This window comes from Chiloscyllium plagiosum, chromosome 21 (genome assembly GCF_004010195.1).
Source record: "Chiloscyllium plagiosum isolate BGI_BamShark_2017 chromosome 21, ASM401019v2, whole genome shotgun sequence".
NCBI classification, from domain to species: domain Eukaryota; kingdom Metazoa; phylum Chordata; class Chondrichthyes; order Orectolobiformes; family Hemiscylliidae; genus Chiloscyllium; species Chiloscyllium plagiosum.
The window spans coordinates 42,779,156-42,800,135 of record NC_057730.1 but is presented as its reverse complement, the minus strand read 5'-3'; the positions used below and the strand labels follow the sequence as shown (position 1 = coordinate 42,800,135).

Here is a 20,980-nt window from a genome sequence, read left to right as displayed (position 1 = left end):
CTCTGGGCATTGATAATTATTGCCACTTACTCCCATCCTTTCTAGGATTAAGCTTTCTGCTCCCTTCTGGAAAAATGTGCCTGAATGTAACCAAAATTTGGCCAAGTGACAATTTTGGAGAATTTCATGGAGGGTTTCTCCCTGTGAGCACCAGCAAGTAATTGATGCAGTGCTATGCTGTTCACCTCATTATTTATGCACATGCCTCTATTGCGCCACTCATGTTGCCTTGCAGCAGTGGTACTCGGCACTGCTAGGACTTCCTGGGATTTCTGCTGCCGGTTCCATATTTAGTGCCTTCCTCTGCATCAAGTCAATTGCTGCCAGCCACAACTAGACCGTCATAGTACATGTAGTGGGAGGCAAATGAAGAAGAAAAACTTCTGAGAATACATAGATAGAATGGGTAACATGTCATTGGAAGTATAATTCCATTTATAAATATATTGCCATTTTTCATCATTATCTGTCTGATCAATGGTTGTTATAACAGCAGCTACACAGGCAGTTCACCCTGAACACTGTACAATGTTAAAGGCCTGACTAAGGAGATGCCATTCTTTCCCTAACATCCAGAAATGACAGTAATTTATTGTCATTATTCTGGCCTGACTATGGCTATGAAGTCTCTGGACCTATCAAGGACTTTGACATACTGTGTCAGTGTCTCCTGACTTATGACAATCCCCCTTGACCTGACTGAAGACTACTTCCCTTAGTTTTTGAGACATAGCCATTTGGTTGAAGTATATGCAGTATTTGTCATGTAAGCTGCTGGCAGATGCTGCAGGCATCACATTGACACAGTACAATGCCATCCAGCAACATGTCCATTCCCTTGACTGATCCTTGCTGGCAAACATGCTGGGAAAATCCAAGTAGGTGCAAAGTGAGTGAGCAGAAAGAGAGCAAGCTGAGAAGCCCTGACACACACCCCACTCCAATCCATGAGACTGGAGTCGAGTCCATATGGACAAAGTGGCTTGGCAGACGCATTAAAATAGAATGTGTCAGAGCTACCAAAGTGCAGTATTGAAATGGAAAATTGTACACTAAGTAATTCAGAGATGTGCCATGATGAAATTGTCACTATCTAGCTTTTCTTTGCTGCATGGAAGAATAGTGAAGTGCTGAAATATGAGGCAAGAATAGGTAATAATGAGATATTAGTGCACGCAAATTGTCCTCGCTTTTCACTGGTGAGATTCTCATTTCACTGTTCAAAGTTTGGGTTGAAAATTTGACTTTTTCTTTTCAATGTCAAGAATCTAATTTCTCTCGCCACATTTTCACAACTCACTTCCCACTGTTCAAGTTGTTCAGGGGTTAGGAAAATTTAGCCTTCTATTTCTTGGTTTGGATCCAGGGCATCATAAAAGCTCCTCTTTCCCTTGCTGCAGCTTCTCCCGAAATGGTAACAAAACAGCTGTTTATTGCTGCAACTTGCTTTTTATAGTGACTGTAGCTTTAAAAACAGCTGCCCAGAATGTATATTTTCTTACTAATTGTACTCAGCCCAATGGAGTGCACTGAGAACATCTACACAGTAATAGAGGCCAGGGTTGCTTGTAGCCAAGTTACAATCATGGAGATGAATTTTGGGACTTACCAACTTGTTCTGCAAATTGTGTTGAAACGTTTATAAAATACCTTTAAAATATTATCTGTTACAACATTCAACTACAGTCTCATTGAACACGCAGATCAAAAAGATGCTCTGGGGGATCCAAGATGGCGGCGACCCAGCAAGTCTGAGTCTATAGTGCTCCTCCCAAGACTTGGGTAAAGTGGGTCACCCACCCCGACCACACTCACCAAATCATTCAAAATAGCTGTTTAATTAGTTGCTTAGTATTAAATTTGAACAATCTAATCTTTAGTAAAAATGACCAAAGGGAAGGGAGCCCGCAGCTCTCAGCAAACAGGAACCCCTCCCCCACACTCTCCAGCTGCAGCAGAGGCGTCCGCAGTGGCGAGCCTTGTAGAAATGATCTCCAAACTGGATGCGAAGATCGACGCTTTCATCGAAGAATCCCGAAGTTGATGGGACTCACTCTCGGCCGCGCTGCAAAAGCACGACCGAGACATTAAAGAAATCGAGCTCTGAGTCGGAGGGGCGGAGCTGAAGGCCGTGACCTCCGAAACTACAGCGCAATCGGCCGTGGATCAGGTCCGGACTCTCGAACAGCGAGTCCGGACCTTAGAGAATCACATTGATGACCTCGATAACCCGCCCGGTCCTGTTCCGGCTGCAGGCTATAAGGAGAGGCAGATACTCCTAGAAGCCTCTAGAAATCTTGGAAAAGATTCCCAAGTTATGATCTATAAAGGATTCAAGATCATGTTATTCCAGGACTTTTCCCCAGCTCTGGTCTGAAAGAGGAAGGCATTCGATGAGGCGAAGAAGCGTTTAAGGGACTTAAATATTCAGTACTCCTTATGCTACCCAGCGACGCTATGCTTTAACCATGAGGGATCCATGTATAACTTCGGATCGCCAGAAAAGGCTAAAGAATTTTTGGACTCTCTTAGATGAATTGTAAAAGATAATGGATGTTGGTTTGCCTTTCCCCCACTCCGGTTTATATCCCCCCACTTTTTCTTTTTTCTTACCTTACCGTTTAATATTATCTTGGGGGGTGGGGAGAGGGATTTATTTATTTGTTCTCTATTTAACGATTTTCTCCCCCCACTTGGGGCTGTTTTTTAAAAATTATATATATAAAAGCCGGGGGCTTTAATTAACGTTGGTGGGGGGAGGTGGTTACCTTATTCTATTTTACCTCTGTCTCTAGGAGTAGGGTTGTTTTCCCTTGTTATTTTGTATTATTCTATTTAATTATTATTTGTTGAGGTTGTAATTTAAATGTTATAATTATATATGTCTATACATGGCATTAACACTACCAAATATATCCAGGTGTTGGTGTGGGGGTGGGGGGGGGTGTGGGGGTAGGGTGCTCACTGTTAACTCTAGCTTTGTATTATATCTGAATTCTCCTCATTCTATTGAGGAGCGCCTGGGTCAAGGGTGGGGCATTGGTTAGGAGAGGATATGATGGACCTTTGGAAAGGAAGTGACACCCCCTGGGAACAAGGGGGAAAATCTCCATTTAAATATGTTTTATATTTTTTTTATTATTTAGAAATAGTTTTTAATTATATTGTTGTGAGTGCATTAGAGAGCCTTTATTTTTGTGAATTTTATATGCTCTATGCTCGGGATGTTCTGGATAGGATTTCCCGTCCTGAGGGGTCTCAGATTTGCCCAGACGATTATGGTTGATCAGTCGGTTAAGTGGTGCACCTGGAATGTCAAGGGGAGTAATTCGCCAGTCAAAAGGAAGAAAATATTATCAAATCTTAAGAAGGAAAGAGTTGGTATAGCTCTCCTACAGGAGACACACCTGTTGGATAAAGAACACTTGAAATTACGACAGGGTGGATTTGATCAGGCCTTTTTTTCTTCTTTTAGCTCAAAATGTAGGGGCGTTGTTATTCTTGTTCGGAAGAATTTCCCTTTGAAAATCCTAAATCAGATAAAAGACGAATCTGGACGATATATTTTGATTAAAGCCCTTATAAATGGAGAGGAATATGGGATTTTAAATTTGTACTGCCCTCCGGCGCACCCCTTTAAATTTATAACGGAAGCCTTTTCAAAATTGATGGCTTTTGGTGCCCGTCATACAATTATAGGGGGAGACTTTAATTGTATTATGGATCCAGAAATAGATAGGATTCCCAAGAGTACTGCAGGAGTATCTCCCAGATCCAGACAATTGGTGGATCTGAATAAAGAATCAGGATTAGTAGATGTATGGAGATGTCTTCATCCACAGGGCAGAGATTTTTCTTTTTACTCGAATCCACATAAATGTCATACCAGAATTGATATGTTTTTTGCCCCCTCGATTTTTAAAATTCCATTTCATCCTGTAAAATAGGTAGTATAGCAATTTCCGACCACGCTGCTGTATATATGGAAACCAAGGCGAGGAACAACGGAACATCCCCTCGGCATTGGCGTATGGACCCCTTCCTAATGAAAGATAGTAAATTTGTAAAGTACTTCTCTCAAGAATTTAAAACTTTTTTAGAAATTAATTCAGGTACAGCTAGCAACCCGTCAATGATGTGGGAGACCATCAAAGCTTACACGCGAGGCGTGATCATCTCCTACTCAGCGACCCAGAAGAAAGTAAAGGGAGAACAACAGCCTCTGCTTGAAGCCCGCTTAAAAGAGGCTGAAACAGCATACACTGATAGACCCTCTATTATTAAATTGCAAAGGATTACAGCTCTTACGACAGCTCTAAACACTACGCTTACTCAAACGGCTAAGAGGGAAATATTATTTGCAAAGCAAAGATTATATGAATATGGCGACAAACCGGGTAGATACTTAGCATTTCTTGCAAAGAAAAAAAAGGCCCCTCAGACGATTATGTCTATCAAGGAAAGTACGGGTATTTTGACTCATGATCATAAAAAGATTAATGCGACCTTTAGAAAATTCTATTCTGAGTTATATAAATCACAGGATTGTGAAGATAGGACGAAGAGGATGCAGTCATTTTTAAAAAATTTGACTTTTCCAGACCTAACTCCGGAACAAGTATCGGTCCTAAATGCTCCTCTTACACCCCAAGAAATAGTTGATGCAATTAGGCACCTTCAAAATGGTAAGACGCCGGGCCCAGATGGCTTTCAAGCTGAATTCTATAAAGAATTTACAGAAATACTGGTTGGTCCACTTATGGACATGTATAACTATGCATATAGCCAGGGCTGTCCCCCCCCTTCGCTGAAAGAGGCAAATATCTCTCTTATCCTCAAAAAAGGAAAGGACCCAGAAGATTGTACATCATACAGACCAATATCCTTGCTAAATGTAGATTTTAAAATCCTCTCTAAAACGTTAGCACTGAGATTAGAAAGGATACTGCCACATATTATAAAGGAGGATCAGACGGGGTTTATTAAGGGCCGTAGATCATCCAATAATGTTAGAAGGGCTCTAAATATGATTCAAGCTTGTCATCAGGGAAAGATACCAGGAGTAGTGGTTTCATTAGACGCGGAAAACGCATTTGATAGGGTCGAATGGTCATATTTATTTTACACATTGGAGAGGTTTGGCGTTGGACAGGTGTTTACCAAATGGGTCTCAACATTGTATAGTGATCCCAAAGCAGTTGTGGTTACCAATGGATTAGGCTCGGATAGCTCCAGTGTGGGTAGGGGCTGCCGCCAGGGATGTCCCCTCTCGCCAAGAAGCTACAGCTTCCACAGGCAAGGGGAGGAGTGGACTTCCCAGATTTTAGGAAATATCAGTTAAGTTCCCTATTAAGTTACATAGCTGATTGGGTCTTGTCTGATCCACAATCAATCTGGTTGGACATCGAGGCTTCTCAAGTAAAATACCCACTTATTAACCTTTTATTCTCAGACAAGAGGAAAATCACTACAGATCACTGTAAAAACCCTATAATACTAAACACAATTAAAGCTTGGAATATAATGCGGCAAAATGAGGGCAACTCACATAAAACATCCCCCTATGCTCCGCTAGTGGGAGCATGGGGATTCCAACCGGGGTTTACAGATGCCACTTTTAAACTCTGGAGATCCAGGGGTATCTCATCTCTTGGGGACCTATTTAAAGATGGGGTGTTGATGTCTTTTGAACAGCTGCGTCGGAAATTCGGATTACCTAATGGAGACCTCTTTCGATACTTCCAAATTCGAGACTATATACAGAAGAAGACTATGTTATTAGATAGTCTTTATAGATCAGATAGAGAATGTAGAGTGCTACGACCAATTGGGGGTATCTTCCGTCAGTACTATTTATCATTTACTACATCATGAAGTATTGGGAGATATGGACAATCTGCTTAAAACATGGGATCAGGATTTGGGACTAGAAATCTCTGTAGAAACATGGAATGATATTTGGGAAAATGCTAGAAGATTTACCATCTGTAACAGAACTCAGGCTATCCAGCTGAAGATACTTCATAGGGCCCATATAGCACCGGATCGATTGGCAAAATTTAAGGCAGGAGCATCTCCAATGTGTCCCAAATGTAAAATAGAGGTGGGCACTCTTGTACATTGTCTATGGAACTGTCATAAGATCCGTAGATATTGGACTAAAGTAGCAAGTACCCTGACAGAAATTCTAGGAACGGAAATTAAAGTGGACCCTGTATCTCTCCTTTTGGGCTTTTCGAACTTTCCCTCCCTGGACATGCACGGGAAGAGAGTATTTTCTATTCTCTCTTTCAGTGCAAAGAAAAATATTTTGGCAAAATATTTTGGGTGGCTGAAGGCCCCCCCTGGACTTTCAAATTGGCACAGATTAATTATGGAATGTATTCCCCTTGACTTCCTTACAAATGTGGTGCACCGAAAGACCGAATTATTTTATAAAATATGGCAGCCCTTCTTGAATTACATAAATACAGATATTTCGGCTATCCTAACAAGGGCTTTTATTTAATTGAGATTACGAACCTGGTTGGTCTGGGGCCCCTTAGGAGAGGAATCCCGCACGAATACGGGTTTTGTTACATTTGATGTTAACACATTCCGAGCATGTATCTCACTATCCAATTTCTATGTTATTTGTTGTTTTCTTTTGTTTTTTTTTTCGCTCTCTTATTTGAATAATGTAAGAGATTTAAATATACACTCTGGTTAGTTGTAGGTTAGATTAGTAGTTAGTTGAGTTTTGTTTTTTTTTCTTTCTCGGTATATTTTCTTTTGTTAAATTTTGGCTATTTTATATTTATGATTTAATTATATATCAATGTTTGTACTTGAGAGTTTTGTTTATTTTTGTAAACTTGTAAAAATGTTAAATTTCTAATAAAAATATCTATAATAAAAAAGATGCTCTACTGGTTTCGACAAATCTCAGAGTATTCTCAGTTTATGGAACATTTGTGGTTATAAATGGGATATATTGAGAAATAATTAGGAAAAAGAACCTTTCTGAATAATGAAGGGTTTATACGTTTGAGAAACTAAGCTGGGGTTGGTTAACTCAATTGGCTGGATGGCTGGTTTGCGAAGCAAAATAAAGCCTACTGCATATGTTCAATACTGACTCAGGCCACTTTAGTGCAATTAAACTCACCAGCTATCATGGCCTCCTAATAACAGAGTGGCCTACTGTTCTCTGGGATGATGGTGATCTTCCCTTCTCATTTCAGAAACTAATTCCTATAATCATCATCTGCTTGGTAGAAAACAAACAATACAATGGTAATTTCCCATCTGTCCCACTGAGTTTGAGAGGAGCAAGAAAACCAAAGAAATTACATTATTTTCATTGAAACAATAAACAAAAATGCTAAATTTAAAACCTTGTTTAATTGGGAGGAAGTGTGTAGGTAAAAGTTAAGTTATACAAAAAAAGCAGTGCCATAGAAGCAGATCTCACTGGTACAAATGTTATGCATGAAGATAAATATAATGTGTTCTTAATTAACAATATCATGAATATAAATGATTAGCTGAAATACCTGATACACACTGTTGAAGATTATGAACTTGGGTTTCATTTGGCTGGAAGCTGGCAGGCTCATTGGGAAAAATGTTTCACAGCTGACTTGTTTCTACACAATCCTGCCTAGTTCCATACATTATTGACCCTCTCCAAAGTTGACTCATTTCTTCCTAATCCACTCCATTCAGGAACCTTTCAGTTTCAGTGCATTCAAAAATGGAATGATAACTGGTCTAAAAATACAGCAGAATGAACAGTTTGTAGGTGAAGGGATGCGTTTCTTACTGCATTATGCAATAATTAAGAATACCCAACTTTTTATAACAGCAGGGAGTTTTCTCTTGTACCTGAAGAACACCATTTTCAAATCCTCTCCAGTGTGAACACTGTTAACCTTCACTGAATGTAAACCTTTTCATGCTATGCCCATGTCAATTGTGAAAAATGTTCAGCCTACTATTACACATTTTGTCCTCATATATTTGGGTTGTCCTGAGAAAGCATTTTGGTTGATGTGGTTACAATTCACTCAGGAAGTCTGAGTTTCTGTGGCAACGTGCACTTTTTCTACATGCATGTTGTATTCTGAAGCTATGAACAGTGATGTTAGAGGTTGTAACAATCTTTCTATCACATGGCTTATCAGGAATCTCTCTTATTGTCTGCCATTGGCCTATATTGGAAGGATTTCAACTCAACCTATTTATCCATGTTATGAACAGAACTTTCTTGGTTATCAAAAGTCTCTGGGTGAGACTCAAATCCAGAGATTCTGGTTCAGAGGTACGGATGCTACCCATTACGCCCTTTGGCTGATGTAACACAACAGAGAATCACAGATGGTTACAATTATCTCTCCAGTAGTGGGAACAATGAGACAGTGAATTAAGAATCACTCTTAACATTTCTTTAGCCTATTACAAACTTACTTCCTGTCAATTTATTTTGTTGTCAATTTCTATGTGTACATTTATTATGGAAAACGCGCACATTAAACTTTTGACACTGCAACCTCCTGTCAGTGGAGTCACCAGTAGAGGTATGATTTGAGTACAATAAATTTACCCACAGTCAGCTTCTATTATAAACTTACAATGAAAAATTAAGACTAGGAATGGAATGTATGACATTAAAATGACTGAATAACATATACATTCTTTGGTCCTTTTTTCCCCTGCTTCCTCTCACTGCTTCACCTGATGACAAGACTTGGATTTTACTCCACAGGTTTATGAATTTTCTAAAACCATATCAATGGTAATAATGTGAAATTAACCCAAAGAAAAAACATGAAATAGTAGAATTTCATTGTGAATCCAGCATTCACATTTTGAAAAATTGTGCTCATGTAGTTAAAGAATGTTAGCGATGGGGAAAAGATTCAACATCAAAATGCTCCCAGGTCTGGCAAAGCACAGACTTTTGCTGCTTAAGTTTCCCATTACTTAATGAACATAGGAATGTAGAGAACTGGGAAAGAATTCTGTGGTCCATCTGATTGGTCCAATGTTTAGAAAACAGAATCTTCCATGATACCTTCCTGGCAATGTGCTTCAAACCCCGATCTCAAAAGAGTCCTGCTGGCTCAACATTATTTCATCCCCTGCAATTTTGCATGCCATCCATGAAGTGGTATGTTAAATTGTACCAATTAGTTTTAAAACCACTTGGAATTTGTAGTTTCCTCACTTCATAATGGACATTCACATGTAATAGTTAGAGAAAACTTACATTCCAACTAAACTGGATTTGTAGTCAAGACTGAGTGACAAAGGTCATTGCCTAACCCACTGCTCTGTGTCTCGTCTCTTGGTTTGTGGTTATTATTTCAGTGCTGTAGAATTTTCTGATTATCCCAGTGCAGCCATCTAATTGCTTTGACATGCTCCCACTCGTCCACTGGCAATGTGTAAGCGGGGATTTTGCTGCATTCCCAGATTAGTTATAGCAGTGGAGAGGGATCAGTTCAAAAGGAATTCCCTGGCAATTGTCTGTCATACAGCATTACCTTGGAACGAAAGGGTTATATGTGTATATTCTAACTTTGTTGATGTGGTTACTGATGGAGATAACACCTGAATTATCCTGATGATTATTTGTTGTCACATTATGATTATAAGACAGTAAACTAATCAATGGACAAGTTCACACATTTGAGCACTTTGAAGTCTTTGCTGGAGCCAAACTTGTTCAAACTTGTCTTTTAATTGTATTAATAATGTCTTAAATCATGAGTATTTCTGCACATTTCCCTGTGCTTCCATACTGTTAGGCCATGGATGCAAAAGCCTACTAGAGGTGACAAAGAATATTAAATGGTACTGAAGTGATATATAGTGGAGACCTTCAAAGTTCAATAAACTGGCATGAAGGTTTCTTTCTCTTACGTAATTAAATCCATTTTTTCCATTTTTCTTACACAATTTAATCTATGTAATGCTTCCCATCTCAAATAGTTATTTCATGCTAAATTAAATTATCCATTTTTAAAAAATGCTGAATATGCATAACTAACTGCTTTATCAAACAATGATGCAAAATACATTTCAACATTGAAACACAACTTTTCTTGAAAAATGCAAACATATTTTGGTTCAGAAGGATCCCAGAAAGGACAGCACTTTATCAGGAGACAAGAACCTTCTAGAAAATACCATAACATTTAAGACATTTGTTGAGAGGCTGTATTTAAAAAAAATCTGCAAACTAAGTCAGTTTTTTAACACAACCTTTTAGTGACAAACGTGATATTTGTATATAAAAGGCAGCCTTTAGTCCTTATTTAATCACTGCTAAACATAAAGTTCCCTCAATAAAAGTGATCCATAGATTACTATCACATATGTTTATGCTGCATCTATTGCTTAAGGCCAAATAAATACTCTCCATGCAGTACTGTGTCAAATATTCAATTTGAAGTGACATCTCACATATTAAACTCAAAGTGCAAAGATGTCCTAACATGTATTTACTTTTTACCATAAACTAAACCTGTATTGCTCTAACTGAATAATGTTCACCAATGACTATAGAAAGGGACCAGATATCCACATATTGTTGGGTTTATGGAGGTTAACACAATGGAATAAATTTCTGTATCAATTCTATCAGGTTAACATTTCACAAGATGTAGCGTGTTGCCTTAGGACACTGTAAATACACAAGTGATCATGGAGAGTGGGAGCTTAATTATGAACTGCAATTGTGTGTCAACTGGCACCTCAATTTAGATTCAATGTGTTTGATTGCAATCTACTCAAAGCTGATCCAATTGTACAAAATTAAAACTGGGCCCAATATAAAAAGTTACAAATTTTTTAAAATATTAAGAATACAAATAACTTTCAACTCATCTTACCCTGATATTCATCAATCATGGCCACTCACTTACTTTTCTATCTAAAAATGACAAAATACACCAATAATCAAATGGTAATAAAACAGGAAAATTGGTGGCAAACAAAAATAAAGTGTAATTTCAAAAAGGAACCAATTGCACATATATAATTCCAGTGCTATTGTGCATTTAGCAATGGTGTTTTTGGAACTTTCAAATGAGATAGATGGAATCTGAAATTCTCTTAGCTTACATTGACACCTTTTGTCTAAATTCTGAGCATGTGGTATCTGAATTCTTGTAAGACATGGGCTCCCTACACGTCAGTTATTCGTTTGATTCTCTGCGCGATTTTCAATAGTTAACCTCTTAAAAATACACATTATAATAACTTGAATTCATCATTGTCAAATGAAGTTCCTGTTTAAACCACGGGGAACTGGCATGCACATTAGGAATACCAACTCTGGATGTATTTTCAGAAGCATCAATGCATGATTTCAAATGCCCAATCACAGCCTTACTTCCTTTGCCCTGTCGTACCCTATCCTGACAAACAGTCTTCATCTCCAATTAAAAAAATATGTTTAAAGAAAATTAAAAAGGACCTGAGGCTCCCTTTTTGACTGTGTTGTTATCAGCAGGAGGACACTTTCATTTCCTGTAGACTTTAGGATAATTCCACAGTTGGCAATTATATGTTTTAGACTATTAGCTAATTTACTTTCCGTCAACAATGGTCATTGTTTCATTGAAACAGAGCCAACATCAGATCAATTCTGATCAGATCCAATCCCAATTTTCTAAAATCAACTCTAAACAGGTTAGAGAATGCAAAATAGATATCACACAATGTTTCTTTCATTTCAAACTTAACAGTTTTAAGGTGGGGCATTTGTCCTTTTCTGTACCACAGCAACACGTTGACCACATCACTGTGTGACCGAATGTTACAGCTGCCAATCACATGGTTAACAGTACTAATTAGTACAACTTAGGAAAACATAATGAATAAACAAATCAACAATTTTTTTATAAGCTCAGAGTGACAAAGATTTACTCTACTTATGCAGTGATATCTTTCAAATAATGACTGGTGAGATATCCTTTAATTAAAGCGTATATCTGGCTTACTATAAACATCCTTTACAACATAATCTTTACAAAGAGACAAGGTGAGTTATCTACACTAATGGAAAAAGGCAGAATTTAAAGCATTCTTCTCCCTAATTACATTGTTATCGCAAACAAATCTAGAAAATTACTTAACCTAGATTTACACTTAGGATTGTTTTTGCTTAGAATTGATCACAGTAGAGTTACACTATATAATGTGAACTACCGAAGTCACCGTATTATGAAATGTAGCATCTTCTATTTTGCTGAGGGCAGATCTTAATATTTAATCTGTCTCAACTTGATTCATACTCCAATAGGATTTCATTAGGGGGTATAAATTTAGCAGTACAAAAAATATCTTAAAAAATACACATTCATATATATATTGCTAGCAAAACATGTACCAGTCATGTCCTTTACAAAGTACTAAATAAACTTATTGAGAAAATAAAAATGCAAATGAAGACATTCTGATTAAAGCAATATTCATATGGCTTGAGAGTGCATTCAAAGTGTGCTGGGCAGTATTTCTTTTGATTCTCGGATGACAGTCTGATTGTCATCATCCAAAATCCAAAAGACACCATTGGAGGCTAATCTCCACTGTACAAACTAATTAAGTATCCTCTGGATCCCACATGTTCTTCCACAGCAGTTTAATTTGAATTTTTTTCCTATTAACCAACCTTTATATACAGTTCTTAAAAGCAGTAGAATTTTATTCAAAATCACAAATGACCTCTAGTCATCCACCAACCAACTTAGACTGAACTGAATTCAACAAGCAAATTCTGCCCTGTTTCCATGTGCCAAGTAGCATTACCACAAGCTAGAAGGTGTTCACTGAACACTCTTGATTTTTCTGGAAATCTCACATTGAGGCCAACATTTGCAATATTTATGCAACAAATAGGATTTTGGAGTTGTTTTCAAGCAGCTAGAGAGACTGGAAATATCACAATTTTGAGGAAATTCTGTAACATGTTTCTCCAGCAGTACTGAAAATCTTTAATTTTACTATAGGTCACGCTGAGAATATTCCCTCACCTGGACTGTGGAATCTCTGAAAGGTCACAAATACTTCACAGTGAGTTTCTCAATTAGCGAACAAAGTCTCCCTTGGCAAAATATGCCCACTCTATCCTTCATTTCAAGGGGTGAGCAGTGCTCACAAACCAACTGGGAACTATACAGAGTTTGGCAAAAACATTTTTTTTAATAGAAATAACATTTTTGTATTTTTATTTAAACTGTCCAAATTACTTTGAATAGTTAAGAAATAAGTAGAAAATATATTGTATATCATAAAGTGTATACAAATTTACTGAACATAAAATATAAAAATTGGGATAAATACAAAAAAGAAAAATGCCTTAAATTACAATAAATAGGTTTGCTATTTGTATTCAAATCAAGATTTTAGTGCAAACTGCATTAAATTAATTTTAGTGACTTTATTCACTGGATTACATAATGTTCTTCATTGGCTGACTCTAACAGAGCTCAAAATCCAACAACATTAGCCTATTATATTTAAATATAAAATACCACAAATAAATACACAATTCTAGTGGTTAATTCCAGATTCAAATTCTCAAGTGTCTTTAGTGTGAATTTAACAACATGGTCGTGGAACATAGGCAACATTCCAACCATATGCCATTAAGTTTTACCTTCATTAAAAATTCTTTACCTCACAGTCAGAAAAAAAATCAAGTTTCCATCAATATGTTTTTTTCTGAAAATGTTTTTCAATGTCATTGCTTATTTAGATATTAAAATACATTCTATCAGTATTTCACTTTCAGTGATACAATGATGGTTATTGTTAACATAAGTTTGTGATCAAGAATATGGGGTGGTCTCGCCTCAGCACCTTGATTTTAGGTAGAAACTCAGTCTGGTGACAAGAAATTAAACCTGAAGTCTGGTAGACACATTATTTAGTTACTAAGGTGACAGTTTAATGTTTGTAGAAATATTTACAGCTTAAATTCTTTTAAAATTATAATTTAGAAATAAAAAAAAAGGAATGCAACATTTTGCAAAAGTTCACTTTATATAATAAAATGTACTCAATGAAATGTTAGTAACTTTTTAAAAGAATGTAGTCTTTGATTTGCTAAAAATATGGTAAATTGTGTTTGAGATCAAAAGAAGAATGCCAGCCAGCTCTAAGAGAAATCCATGTTCTAAATAGGAAATCATATGCAACAATCCAATTTTTAAAATCCCTTCCTTTTTTTGTTTTTTTATACCTGTCACTGCTTTTAATCTGTTCACCTTCAGCAGGAATAGTCCCACTGCTTTCCACAGTTGCACCAGAATGATCTTGAGTGGATATATCTGATTTCAGGGTAAAAGAAAGCTCAGGACATGCTTCATCTGTCGACTCCTTTCTAAGTGTCAAACATGCTGATACAGCTGACACCCTGAAAAATCTAGTATCAACTGAAGGTGCAGAGACAAACCTAGGGCAACTTAATAGGGGTCTTTTATATGCTACTATATAGAGTACTACAGTCAGGAAGTGGGCTGAAAATAGTAATTTTTAAGTTCTGGAATTACTGAAGTGATATGTCAGTGCACCTAGTAGGATAAACAGGCATTTCTGAAGAAAGTGTATAAATGAAAATTTGGAAAATATTCTGTCATTAGTTCCAAATGTTAAGGTGAAAAGTGGTTGGTGTTGACAAGCTGGCAGATGAAGTGAGAAAGAGCAGGCACCTGAAAGTCAGTGCACTCCATAAATCCTGAGAATTAAAACCAAACTGAACTGAGTGCAATTATGAGACTTAATGCAGTTCACTATTTGAAAAGAAACTTACTGCAATAGTTTGTGACCTCTCAAACTGTTCAAAAATAGAAGTGGGATGGTAATTATTCTGTTACTTTGTGATGGTTTCCGTAAATTCTTAAACAGCAAGTTAACCCAAACTCCTTCCAACTGTTTACATTTTCTAAAGAATCAGCAGTTTCTTCAGAGAATGCTTTCAAAAGTTAGAAAATAATTAAAATGTTTCTATTTCTTTCAGTTGTTTTGTTGGTGGTGGAACTGTAGGTTCGCTAATTTCACAGCACTGAAGTTGCAATGAAACTAGAAGGCAATGATATAAGCTGCCTGAAACATGCCTTTTCGTGCAGTGGGGACATGAGCAGCCTTAACAATTTGCTGGAGCACAAAGTGATTCTGTTCAATCTGGGTCTTCCTCTGAAACATCAGTTTTATGCTGTTATGTCAGAAACTTGACTTTCAGACAGAAGAAGCCATAATTCCTTATGTCTGGTTGGAAGTTTAAAAATAATTTGTTTCATGATAATTTTCATCATTCCACAAAATAAGGGATATAATGCAGCGATACCACCATTTCTGTACTAACTTTGGAATAAGGACAAGAGAAAAATGTTCATAGAATCTGTTTCTATTTCTCATTCAAATGATTGGAAAACAGATTTTATAAACACCACTGCTGTATTAGTATCATCAAGTTACTAACATGTAAAAGGCACTTTTTAGGCAGCTATGAAGATGACAATTTCCATTAGATAGCCTTCTTCTGCACTGTGATTGTGTGTCACTTCATCCAGCACGTTGGTCCATTGAGTAAGCAATATTTCAGAAATTGCCTTACTTTGTTCATAATGAATGGTCACACAAAGGAAGAAAACCCAGTCACAGGAGTCCGTGCTCCTGAAGCAGGCTGCCCTGTGGGAGTGTAGGCACCCCCTGTACTCTGTGTTGTGATCACAGTTGGATAGTATGGTTCCTGTTCACCATCTGTGCATTCCTCATAACTGTAGGCAGAAGCTCTTGGAAGGCCTTTGGGCTGTTTCTTCCATGAGTTGAAGTAGGTTGGATCGCTCATATAGTGGTTTACAAATGAGTGTGTGCTTTTTGGCAATTCACCTTCGTAATCACTGTCAGTAGCCTGTAAAAGGAGTAATATATTATAGTTTTATTTTGTTCCTGGTTTGTAGGTGACTTTTAATTTTATTCCTTAGGTATACCATACAGCAATGGATGAGCTGGTGATCTGCTCTAATTACCTCAATGTTAATACTCAGTCAACCTTTTCGAAATACATCAGAACAAAAATAGACAAAGGCTACCTGTCACGCCTTTTGGATTTTCCCGCTAATCTTGTTCCAAGTATTTTGACTCAAATGTTATTTCATAGCTCGTCGCAAGTATTTTCAGTGCTTGTGATAACTTGCTATGTTTTAGTATTGTGACCAGGATAACCAACAGAAAACCTTCACTTGAATTTCTCTCATGTAGGAGAAACTCCACAGAATCTTTCTCACATTTTTGAACAATGCCATATGGGGATTCAGATTTTAACTAGTCTAAGCAATTGGTGAATGGCTGAATGAGCAGCTGCAATGTATCAGCACAATAAAAATGACTTGAATTTATTTGGCATCTTTAATGTAACAAAACATTGTAAAATACTTAACAGGAGCATTTCAAAATGAAACATCGTTGCAAGTCTTATTAGGAGATATATATAGCAGTTGAACAAAAACATGTTGAAAAATGAGAGTTTTGCAGAATGCCTTAAAGGAGTAAATTGAGGTAGAGAGACAAATAGAAGGAGAAGTGTGGTGGGGGTTGAATTCTGAAGTGGTTCAAGAAACTCACCACCGCTTTCACAAGAGCAACTCGGGATGGGCAATAAATGCTGGCCCAGTCAGCGAGGCCCACATTCCATGTGTGAATAAAAATAACACAGGGAACGCCTTCCTCATTTCATACAATCACTGAAGTGTTACAGTGCAGAAGGAGTTGATTCTGCCTATCTTGCCTACACTGGCTCATTAAATATGCATCATTACCCAGTGTTAATCTCCTTTGGACAATTCCTCCATAACCTTGAACATTACTTTTATCCAAATCATCATCCAATGACCACTTAAATGCCTCAATTGAACATGCTTCCACCACACTTCCATGCATTTGATGACTACATATGTCCAGAAATCCTGGATGATTTTCACACCTGAACTTGGGTAAGGACAAGGCAGTTGAGTGTCCTGACTACTGCTGAGGCTGAGATTAGTTGACTCAGCATAAACTGGGGAATGTACTTGGAATCTTTTTGTTTTATTTTTGAGTTCAGAATGTATTGGATAGTTGAGCAGTCAGGAACTTGTTTAAAACTTCAGTGATAACATTCCCACTCCAAAATGCTGTCCCTGCCTAGATTCGCAAAGCCAATTTTGCCATATTACTAAATTTTAATGACAAGATGGAGGTGGTTGGATAAATTATTCAGTCTATTTTCAGCAATCTTGTGGGTACTTGTACAAAAGCTGGACTGATAATGATTCCGTTTCTCCTTATAAAACTTGCAAGTTGCAGCACTCAAAGTGTAAACATGCAGATAGCACTGTGTATATGAGGGCAGAAATAAAAGCCTACATTGTGACTATGTTCCTTCACTGGTTGGGCTGTGGTATGCTTTTCTCAGGAAACAGAAAACTAAATGGAGGAATGAATATTACCTCTGACTCTGATATTTCAGTGGGTTTCTCTGTCAGAGTTGTGCTCTCTGTTAGCACAATTCCATTGTAGTTATTACATAAATCCTCATCAGAATAGCGTAACCCTCCTGGACTGGGCCTCGGTGGAAACCTTGCAACACAGTGGAAAAAAAAATTATAAATATCAACATCTCCTACAATCAACACTTTTGAAATGTCATTTTATTTATTAATCATAATCATGTCACATTAAAATACCATTTCAGATACAGTGCTAAACCTTTTGCTAATATTTACACTAGGTGGTGACTCTCGACAAGTGTGGTTTAATTTGCTGTTGCAGAATGATATACAGTCTGTTCTTCTATAACATGATGGTTGCGTTCGTGTTCTACCCACATTACAGAAAAACCGCGCTTTAGAAACAGCGCTTAAAGTGTTGGTGCTGTAATTGCGTTACAGCTAACACACACTTTAAAAGTTTGTGCTGTAGAAACAGCATCCCCAATTCATCAATCACTGCAGTGAATTTGAGTTGACGAAATGTGAGTTATAACAGAACGACCTGTATAAATAATATTGGCGATGTTTTAAAACATTCCTTTTTGGTTGGAGAAAAGATTCACTGTGTTGTCAAACTAAGTTTTAAAATAATTTCAAAATACAAACAGAAATTTCTTGATCCAAGTGATATCATGCAGTAGCTGAGCACAGCGAGTAGAAGCCCCAACAATATCCTGTCCACAGTGCTGAAGACTTTTGTGCTCCAGAATAAGTTGTTCCTGTATAGCTATGTCACCTACACTACAAAATAGAAATTAGTTTAGTAATATTCTCTTCATAAAAAGTGGGGCAAACTGAACTACAATTATTGCTTAATAAGTTTACTCTCCATCAGCTGCAAAGTGTTGGAAGGTATCACTGACTGTGCAAATCAAGCAGCATTTACTCACCAACAACCTCACCAAATATCATTGTTCACCTTGGGTTCTGCTGGGGACACTTGGTTGAAGGCTATATTTAAGCATTCAAACATGAGCTAATTGCAAGGATGAACTGGGGATGACTGAATTTGACATCAATGAATGTGGCATAGACATGCCTCAATAAAATTGAAGTCAATAGAAATGGGAGAAAATTTCCATTGTTTGGAGTCATAGTTGGCACAAATAAAAATGGTTTTAGTTGTCAGAAGTCAATCATCTCAACCCAGGATATTGCTGTTGGAATTCCTCAGGGCAATGTCTTAGGTCCTTCAATCTTTATTTGTCTCAATAATAACATTCCCTCGATCATAAGATCAAAAGTGATGATTTGCTGATGCGCGAATAGTGTTCAGTCCTATTTCCAACACCCGAGGTAACAAAGCAATTCAATTGCATATGCAGCATCACCTGACAACATTCATATATGCGCTGATATGGCAAGTAACATTCGCACCACACAAGTGTCAGGCTGCCATGAAGAATGTAATCACCTCCCCTTGACACTCAACAGCTTTACCAAAATTAACAGTCTGGCATGGGTTGTTTGTATTAGGGCGGGTTCATGTCAACAAGAAGCTCAACTGGAAGAGAAACATAGATACTCTGGTAAAGAGGAAGAAGCTGACAATTCTTTGGCAAGTTACTCCCCTCTTGTTTCATCAAAAACTTTCCACCAAATACAAGGCATCAGTCAGGAGTGTGATGGAATACTTTCCACTTGCCTGGATGATAGCAGCACCTTTTTTTTTATTCCTTTAGAGAACATGGGCTTCACTAGCCAGGCCAGCATTTATCGCCTCTCCCAACCTGCTCTCGAGAAGATGCTGGCGATCTGTCTTCTTGAATCAGTGCAGTTCATTTGCTAAAGGCACACCTACAGTGTTTTCAGGGAGCAAGTCCCAGAATTTTGAAAAAGTGACACAAAAGTAATGGCAATATATTTCCAAATCAGGATAATGAGTGGCTTGGAAAGGAACAAACAGGTGGAGTATTTCCAGGAATCTGCTGCCTTTATAGCAGTACATTTCTGTTGTTGTATTCTAGCCCTCTTGGAATGATTGCTAACACTGTACTTGACTTCTTAACTACCAGATGAACTTGCATGTTAACCTTAAGACAATCCTGAACTAGAATGCCAAAGTTTCCTTGTGCTTTAGATTTCCAAAGCCTTTCCCCGTTTAGAAATTAGTCTATGGGGGGATCCAAGATGGCGGCGACCCAGCAAGTCTGAGTCTATAGTGCTCTTCCCAAGACTTGGGTAAAGTGGGTCACCCACCCCCATCACACTCACCAAATCATTCATAATAGCTGTTTAATTTAATTAGTTGCTTAGTATTACATTTAAACAGTCTAATATTTAGTAAAAATGACCAAAGGGAAGGGAGCCCGCAGCTCTCAGCAAGCAGGAACCCCTCCCCCACTCTCTCCAGCTGCAACAGAGGCGTCCACAGTGACTTACCAACAGTAACAAGCCTTGTGGAGATGATCTCCAAGCTGGATACGAAGATCGATGCTTTTATCAAGGAGTCCCGAAACCGATGGGACTCACTCTCGGCCGCGCGGCAGAAGCATGACCGAGACATCCAGGAAATCGAGCACCGAGTCAGAGGGGTGGAGTTAAAGGCCGCGACCTCCGAAACTACAGCGCAATCGGCCGTGGATCGGGTCCGGACTCTCGAACAGCGAGTCCGGACTTTAGAGGATTACATTGACGACCTCGATAATCAAGGTCGTTGAAAAAATATTCGTTTGCTGGGCCTTCCCGAACGGGAAGAGAAAGGCCAGCTTACAGCGTTCCTCGAGAAGTGGCTGCCACAGCTTTTAAATCTGGAAGCTGGATCAGGCCAGGTAATGGTAGAATGGGCCTACCGGGTCGCAATATGTGGGCCCAGCTCGAACCAGCGTCCCCGCCCGGTCCTGTTCCAGCTGCAGAGCTACAAGGAGAGACAGATACTCCTGGAAGCCTCTAGAAATCTTGGAAAAGGCCCCCAAGCTATGATCTATAAAGGATCCAAGATCATGTTATTCCAGGACTTTTCCCCAGCTCTGGTCCGAAAGAGGAAGGCATTCGACGAGGCGAAGAAGCGTTTAAGGGACTTAAATATTCAATACTCCTTACGCTACCCAGCGACGCTAACCATGAAGGATCAGTGTATAACTTCGGATCGCCAGAAAAGGCTAAGGAATTCTTGGACTCTCTTAGATAAACTGTAAGACATAATGGATGTTGGTTTGCCTTTCCCCCTGCTTTGGTTTATATCCCCCCCCTTTTTTTTCTTACTTTACTGATTAATATTATCATGGGGGGTGGGGAGAGGGATTTGATTTTCTCCCCCCCCAATTGGGGTTGTTTTCTTTTATTATTTTATGTACATATGTGGGATGTATGTATATGTGTGTGTGTGTATATATGTATGTGTGTATATATATATTATATATATATATAAAACCTGGGGGGTTTGGTTAATGTTGGTGGGGGGAGGTGGTTACCTTATTCAATTTTCCTCTGTCTTTAGGAAGCGGGGTTGTTTCTCC

General features: G+C 38.1%; 1 protein-coding gene across 4 annotated transcripts in view; it reads right to left on the bottom strand.

Annotated features, from left to right (window-relative positions):
- Positions 1-10,016: 10,016 nt before the first annotated feature.
- The window catches only part of sdk1a (sidekick cell adhesion molecule 1a), an 856,101-nt gene continuing 845,137 nt past the window's right edge, over positions 10,017-20,980 (bottom strand). For 2 of the 4 annotated variants that reach the window (XM_043711901.1, XM_043711902.1), the window contains 3 exons: positions 18,129-18,263; positions 17,481-17,610; positions 10,017-15,904 (listed from right to left, as the gene is read on the bottom strand). In XM_043711901.1, the coding sequence (XP_043567836.1) occupies positions 15,626-15,904; positions 17,481-17,610; positions 18,129-18,263 (544 nt within the window). In that variant the 3' untranslated portion in view covers positions 10,017-15,625. The remainder of the gene's footprint in view (positions 15,905-17,480; positions 17,611-18,128; positions 18,264-20,980) is intronic. The other 2 variants (XM_043711903.1, XM_043711904.1) reach the window with 1 other exon arrangement.